Genomic DNA, 8,150 nt, shown 5'->3' with positions numbered 1-8,150 from the left:
CCCAGCTGTCCTGGAACTCACTATGTAAACCAGGCTGACCTTGAACTCACATCCACCTGCCTCTGCCTCCCGAGTGCTCGGATTAAAGGCGTGCGCCACCACACCAGACCTGGTTTGTTTTGTTTTATGAGAAAAAGTCATATATGCTAGGCTAGTCTCTAACTTACTATATAGCTGAGTATGGTCTCAAACTTCTGATCCCGCTGCCTCTACTGCCCAAGAGTTAGGATTACATGTCTGTGTCCTTATGCCCAGTTTATGTGGTGCTAGGGATTTTAAACCAAGGTCTTGTGCATGCTAGGCAAGCACTCTACCACCTGAACCACATCCCTAGCTCCACTTAGCTTCTATTATATATTGATTGCATTCATTTCAAAGAAACTCAACCAAGAAGGAAGGATGTACTGATAGTTTCTCGTAAGGTCTTTCCATTTTGTAGAGTGTTCTAACGGTCAATCCTTTCATCTCAATCTATTGCTGTTATCTCAGCTTAACTATCAAATGCTGTTGCATTACATCTAGAAAGATGTTTGTACAAAATTCAATATCTAGATTTGTTAACAATTTTAATGTACTCATTCCTTCCCAATATATAAAAACCTTAATACACTTTCATTATCCCTACTGCATATCAGAAATCATACCCTGTACCCATCAGCAACTAAGAAGTCCCAGGATTATAGACAAAGGGCCCAACTACATGATAGCGATGAAACAGGAGAAAAACCCAAAGAGGACTTCCAGAATACAACCTCTGGGATGGAGCTCCCACATTATATTCAGAGCTTTGAAATGAGAGTGGACCACTGATGCTCCTGGTCCTAAAAGCCTAAATGAGCAGTCACATTTTCCCTAGGACCTTCCACTACTTTGGGACTCAAATCTCAACATATACTTTCAATTAAAAATGTCCTGAAGCTAGGTGATTGGTAAAGTGCTTGGCTTGCAAGCATAAGGAACTGAATATAACACACAGAACATGAAATGTTAATTATGGGGGCCCAGGCATGGTGGCACACACTTTTAACCCCAGCAATCAGAGATAGAGGAAGGCAGAACTCTGTGAGTTACTAGTCAGCCTAGTCCACACAGCAAGTTCCAGGCTAGCCTAGTCTACATAGTGAGTTCCATTCCAGTCCAGCCAGGGTTATTATATAGTAAGACTCTATCTCAAAAAAAGAAAAAAAATAGTTGAGTATGGGTTAGCTCAACAAAGAAGAGATAGCTCAACAGTTAAGGATGCTTGCTTTTAAGGCTCTGTTCCCAGCACCTACATGGCAGCTCACAACTATAACTTCAGTTCCAGGAGATCTGATGTTCTCTTATTTCTGCACGCATCAAGAATACTTGTGGTGCTCATACATACATACATACATACATACATACATACATATATCACACATGCAGGTAAAAACTGACACATATAGAATAAATCTGCAGAAGCAGGCACATCTCTGGGAGTTCAAGACTAGTCTGGTCTACATGATGGGCCTGGTGAAGCACGCCTTTAATCCCAGCTCTTGGGAGGCAGAGGCAGGCAGGCCTATGTAAGTTCAAGGCCAGCCTGGTCTAATTGAGGCTACAGACAGGGGAGACCCTGTCTCAAAAAGACCAACAATTAATTAATTAATTAATTAATTAATTAAAATAATTAAAAAAGCAGCTTCTTGCAGAGGACCTGGGTTTGATTCCAAGCACACCCACAGTGGATAACAACTAAGTCCTGGGTATCTGATGCCCTCTTCTGGCCTCCATGGACACTGCATATACTTGGTATACTTCCACACATGCAGGCAAAACATATACATAAAAATTTTAAAATTATAAAAAGTGCCAGGCGTGGTAGTACACACCTTTAATCCCAGCACTCAGGAGGCAGAGGCAGGTGGATCTCTGTGAATTCAAGGCCAGCCTGGTCTACATAGTGAGCTCCAGGACAGCTGGGGCTACAGGGAGACCCTGTCTCAAAAAGGCCAAAAAAAATAAATTAATAAAAATTGATTTTATAGCTTATAAAATTGTGTATGTGTAAAGAGAAAAATGGACCCCAAAAATGAACCCTTCAAATATGCATGGCATCCTGAGAATAACATTAAAAGAGTTAAACAGGTTGGAGCTAACAGTAATCTGGTGAACAATTACATCTTTCTTTTTTACCCACTAACATCTAACAGGCATCCAGACTAGGGGAAGTGACATGAGAAGGAAAGGAAGCAAGGTAAAGGGAACTCTTTCGCCCCCCCACCCCTACAGTCTTTCCACCCCTCTCTCTGGTTGTTATCCCATAGCGCCCATGTGGAGGTCAGAGAACAACTTGGAGGAATCAGTTCTTTCCTACCACCATGTAGGTTCTTGGAATCAAACTCAGATCCTCAGGCTTGGCAACAAGAGTCTTTACTCACTGAGCCATCTTGCTGGCCTGAAATATTTCAGTCATTTAATACTTTAAGACTGAGTAAAGTGACAGGTGCAAAAATGGGGACACTGGAGAACGCAATTCACAATAGTGACATGCAAAATCTGTGAGACTATGAAGAGAACACAGAGAGGGGAGTGAGAGCTGGAGCAAGACTGACAAGGTAGAGGTTGAGGAAATGGCTCAGCTGATTGACAGTGATTGCTGCACAAGCATGAGAAGATGAGTTAAGATCCTCAGCACCCAAGTAAAATCTAGGCATGGAAGATTCATTTCAGGGATCAATTTAGTAGTTTGTTACTAGAGAAGTTTTTCTGATTGTGTAGAGTACCAGCTACCATGAGGAATTGGAGCAGCACTGTAACTCAACACTGACAGGGCAGGCAGATAGCCCTAGAGCTTGCTAACCAGCCAGTCTAGCCAATCAATGAACACCAAGATCAATGAGACCCTGTCTCAAAAAGTAAGGTGGAATGGCTGAGAAAGACACTTGCTGTCACCTCTGTCCTCCACACGAAAACATTCCAATGTCAGGGTACAAGAATACAAAGTATACCAAGGCTAGTAACTATGGCTGACAGCTTTCTGGGAAAGGGTATGAAGAACTAAGGGGGTGTGAAATAAGAGCAACAAATGTTGGCTCTAGGGACAGTGCTATTTTGTATGTTTTATGGTGCTAGTGAACTGAAGCCAGGGCCAGGCACATGCCAGGCATGTACTCAACCACTGAGCCCAAGTCTAAGGCAGCATTATTATAAGCTTGAAAACTGCCTGAGAATTGTTCATGGCTTGTAATTATACACAATTTATAAAAATACTCTAATCCCTAACCCTATGAAGATATCATAAAATATTTTTAAAAAGCATCTGTATCAATAAACCTGGCTGAAGGTTTCCAACAGAATTACTAAGAGCCTCATGCCAGGCAAGCATAATCTCTACTATATGAGCTAGGCTCATTCCCCATGTGTTTCTATATTTTCATTTTGACAATAACATCCATACATGCCTAATTGTAAAGGCCTTGCCTTACTCATGCCATTATCAATTATTGCTTTACTCCAAGTTAGTCTTTTCAGCTTATGTATTATGACTTTTACAAATCTTCTTTACATTTACCTTTTGTGAAATCATCTATTTTAGTCCTAACAGAGTACAGACTAGACAACTTCTGAAAGCACAGCTGATACACATAACTACTGTTAATAGGCACAGTACCGCAACATTAATGCTATACACTAATAAAATAGCAAAATTTAATCAAAATGTTAAATACCTTTATAAAGTACTCTATAAACCTTAGCCAAGATTACTTTGTTCAACAAACAATTCCATAAATATTCAATAAATAAAGCACCAAATATAGGAGTATAATAGGGAAGTTACCAGGCTGAGCTCTAGAAGTGTCAAGAGGTCTGTACAGCTTAGGGAAAAAAGAGGAAAAAGCAGGGTCAACTAGTAATTCCAACTTAAACAAAGTTAGTACACCCTCCCCATAAGTGACATCCATTAGGCCAACTCTCACACTGAAGGAGTAAAGCCAGGAAAAGCTGCACCAGTAACTGTCTTCCCCTGGAACTGTTATCCATTCTCACCGCTTCTAAGGCACTAAGCTGCTTTCCCAATAGAGAATGTGTGGGTGGGGGGATGATTTCCTAGTGAACCAAACTTCTTTTCTTGGACTCATTATCCAGAAATATTTGGGTAATATAATGAAGTAGGGGTTTCTTTCTTGTTTGGATATTTTTTGCAGGGGAGGCAGGGTCAGGTTGAGACATGTGTCACTTTGTAGCCCAGGCAGCTGGGAACGTCAGTATGTAGACTAGCCTGGCCTGGAACTCACAGCAATCTCTGCCTCAGACTAGAGTTACAAGAATGAGTCATTAATTGAGCTATACTGTTTATTATGTTTAACTTTTTATTATAGTCATCTATGTACTGTGTGTGTCTGTATGTATGCAGAAGACAGCCTGTTGGAACCACCTTTCTCCCTCCATCAAGTGGGCCCCCAAGGACCAAACTCAGGCCTAACTTGGCAGCAAATGCCTTTACCCACTCAGCCAACCTACTGGTACCCTTTAACGTTTCCTTTTTTTGTTTTGTTTTATACCATTCTTATAGACAGGTACGGTGGTTCATGCCTAAAATACCTGCAGTTGAGAGGCAGAGACTTGAGTACAATAACAAGTTTGAGATGAGTCTTGTCTACAGTGACACCCTTTCTCAAAAAAGAAAAAATAACAAATCCTTATTGGCTCATTACTATTTTGCTTATTTTCTTAGTTGAACAGAAGTCATGTAATTCCTTATTTTATGTAATTTTTTTTTTTTCTTTTGAGACAGGCTTTCACTATTCCAAACTTGTTTTAAATTTGTTATGCTACTCAGACTGTTATGCTACTCAGGGTCTCCTTGTAGCCCCAGCTGTCCTGGAACTCACTATGTAGACCAGGCTGGCCTCAAACTCACAAAGATCCACCTGCCTCTGCCTACCAAGTGCTGGGATTAAAGGTTTGCACCACCATGCCCGGCATTATTTTTTTGGTCTTTTTTGAGACAGGGTCTCCCTCAGCCCCAGCTGGTCTGGAACTCACTATGTAGACCAGGCTGGCCTTGAACTCACAAAGATCCACCTGCCTTTGCCTCCCAAGTGCTGGAACTACAGGTGTGTGCCACCACACCTGGTGCTGATATTTTTTAAAATTTAATTAGTTTATTTATTGTGTCTCAATGCACAGGTATGAATGTATTGCTCTTCCAGAGAACCAAACTTTGATTCTCAGCAGCCACAATAGACAGTTCACAACTGTCTGTAACTCTAGCTCCAGGGGATCTAATACCTCTTACATCTGAGGGCACCAACATTCACATACACATACCCAGACACATGAATAAAAATAAATGTTGGACAGGGCTGGAGAGATGGCTCAGCAGTTAAGAACACCGATTGTTCTTGCAGAAGACCCAGGTTCAAATCCCAGCACCCACATGGCAGCTAACAACTGTCCGTAACTCCAGTTTCAGGGGATCCGACAGCCTCTTCTATCCTCCTCGGGCATTAAGTGACATGGGTGCACTTACATACATTCAGGCAATACACGGATACAAATAAAATAAAGATAACAAAATACTAAAAAAACAAAAACAAACAAACAAATGTTGGAGCTGAAGAGATGGCTGAGCAGTTAAAAGGGCTGGCTGCTCTTGCAGAGGACCCAGGTTTGGTTCCCAGCACCCACATGGCAGCTAACAATTACCCATAACTCCATTTCAAGGGGATCAAACACCCTCTTCTGACCTCTGTGGGCACTGCACGCATGGGTACACTCACTTACATGCAGCAAAATACTCAGACATATAAAATAAAATAAGTAAATATTTTAAAATAAACCTTTTTAAAAAAATCTTATTTTTATTTTATGTGTATGTGTGTATTGCCTGCATGTAGGTAAGTGCACCTGTGTTGTGCAATGCCTATGGAAGCTAGAAGAGGCTGTCGGATCCTCTGGAACTGTAGTTACGGACAGTTCTTAGCTGCCAGTGGGTACTGGGATTCGGACCTGAACTTCTGCAAGAATAGTCAGTGTGCTTAACTGCTGAGCCATCTTTCCAACCCTAAAATAAATCTTAAAATTAAAAAACCCAAAAAACCCCACATACTAGCTTGTGTCTCCCTAAGACATTAGAAGAACATCATTTTAAGCAAGCTGTAAAACTGATCGGCAGTATACAAAACAAAGTTAGCTGGGTGTGGTCACATACCTTTAATGCCAGGGCTAGGGAAGCAGAGGCAGGTGGATCTCTGTGAGTTGAGGCCAGCCTGGTCTACAGAATGAATTCTAGGCCAGACCACGACTTTAACGCCAGCACTAGAGAGGCAGAGGCAGGTGGATCTCTGTGAGTTCCAGGCCCACTAGGGCTCCAGGGAGACCCTGTCACAAAAACACAAAAAACAAACTTTATACCCTGTTATATCATAACATGATGCATTAAAAACAAACCACACCTGGCTGAGGTTGTAGTTCATTGGCAGAACATTTCCCTAGCTCTTGCAAGAATTCTGGGTCTGAGTCCTAGCATTGAAAAGAAAAAAAAAAGTTGATCACATTTATGGTACTTATGAAGAAATATCATACAGGGCTGGGAGATAGCTCAACAGTTAAAGGGCACTTGCTGCTCTCCCAGGACCCAAGTTTAGTTCCTAGCACCCACACTGGACAGCTCGTGACTGCCTGTAACTCCAGCTCCTGGGGATCCAGCGCCCTTCTTCTAACACACAGACATACATAAAATAAATCTTTAAAAAAAAAAAAATTATCATACAGGCCCAAATTAAAAGATCAAATATTAGCATATATTCTTCAAATAGGTAAATGCTAAAAAACAAGAACAAGTTTGCTGTACTGGGACAGACCTGAAATCCCAGCTACTCAGGAGGCCAGCCTGGGGTACAGAGGAAGTCTAAAGTGAGCCTAGAAAATTTAATGAAACCTTGTCTCACACACACACAAAGCTTGGCATGGTGGTTTTTAGTGCCAGCACTTAGAAGACAGGCAGGCACATTCAGCCAGCCTAGTCTAGAGTTAAGGCTAACTGGGGCTACAGGGAGAGTCTGTCTCAAAAAACAGAACACAACAAACAAAAACGTAAAACACAGGCTGGGGTAAATATAGCTCAGTGGTGTGACACTTGCCTGGCATGAGGATATAGCTCAGTGGTGTGACACTTGCTTGGCACAGATGAGAACTTGAGTTCAATCCCTGGTACCACAAAAACTTTTAGAACAAAATTTTCAAATTGAAGAATAATCCCACATTAAAAGCAACTGAAAAGACTGTAGGTATGGCTCATTGGTAAAGTTTTTACTCAATACAATGGAGAGAATCACAGGGTGAAGGGGGAGTCACAGGGAGGGAGAGGGATGGGGAAGAAGCCCAAGAAATAAGAGGGGCAGGAAAAGAGGCAAAAATGTAGCTAGGCGTGGTAGTATAGGCCTTAAATCACAGCACAAAGGAGGCAGAGGAAGAGACAGGCAGGTGCGAGCTGGCGGTGAGCTTGATTTATACACAAGCTCCAGACCAGCCAGTGCTACACAGTAAAACCCTGTCTCCAAAAAAATAAGAGCTATTAATGAAAACGCTGGTGTAGTCCCACCACTGGAGAGACTACAGTCTAAAATTTGTGACCAGCACTGATTACACAGAAAACTCCTGGTCAGGCCGGTGTTACATAGCAAAACTGTCTCAAACCAAACAAGAAGGCCGGGCGTGGTGGTGCGTGCCTTTAATCCCAGCATTTGGGAGGCAGAGACAGGGGATCTTTGTGAGTTGAGGCCAGCCTAGTATACATAATGAGTTCCAGGACAGCTGGGGCTACAGGGAGATTATGTGGGACTGGAGAGATAGCTCAGAAGTTAAGAGCACTGACTGCTCCTGCAGAGGACCGGGGTTGGATTCCCAGCACCCACATGTAAGCTACAAACCGTCCTCAACTACAATTCCAGGGGAATCCAAAGCCCTCTTCTAACCTCTGAGGCATTGCACGACATGGGTACACGCACATACATGCAGGCAATATACTCATATATACATAAAATAAAAATAAAAAATAAAAATTTGAAAAAAAAACCTTCCGTGAAGAAAAGAATTAAGCCCTTGAGCAAACGGTTTGGAAATCAGCTCAAAGACTGATAGAAGGCAGGGTAGGGGTAGATTACATTTCTAATTTGGCATTC

At 42.0% G+C, this 8,150-nt stretch overlaps 1 protein-coding gene across 12 annotated transcripts in view; it reads right to left on the bottom strand.

Moving 5' to 3' along the window:
• The window catches only part of Ubap2 (ubiquitin associated protein 2), a 91,240-nt gene that overhangs the window by 57,197 nt on the left and 25,893 nt on the right, over positions 1 to 8,150 (bottom strand). For 5 of the 12 annotated variants that reach the window (XR_001872673.2, XM_008842465.3, XM_029567958.1 and 2 more), the window contains exon 3: positions 3,803 to 3,839. The exons of 3 other annotated variants lie outside the window; for them this stretch is intronic. Coding sequence is in view for 6 of the 9 variants with exons in the window: in XM_008842465.3 (XP_008840687.1) it covers positions 3,803 to 3,839 (37 nt within the window). In the remaining 3 variants the exon portion in view is untranslated. Of the gene's footprint in view, positions 1 to 3,802; positions 3,840 to 6,422; positions 6,490 to 7,109; positions 7,177 to 8,150 lie in introns of those variants that run through there. 4 more of the 12 variants (XM_029567955.1, XM_029567959.1, XM_029567957.1 and 1 more) reach the window with 4 other exon arrangements.

This window comes from Nannospalax galili, unplaced genomic scaffold (assembly GCF_000622305.1).
Source record: "Nannospalax galili isolate Female #2095 unplaced genomic scaffold, S.galili_v1.0 scaffold341, whole genome shotgun sequence".
NCBI lineage: Eukaryota > Metazoa > Chordata > Mammalia > Rodentia > Spalacidae > Nannospalax > Nannospalax galili.
The sequence above is the reverse complement of the archived record's forward strand: the minus strand, read 5'-3'. Positions and strand labels throughout refer to the sequence as shown.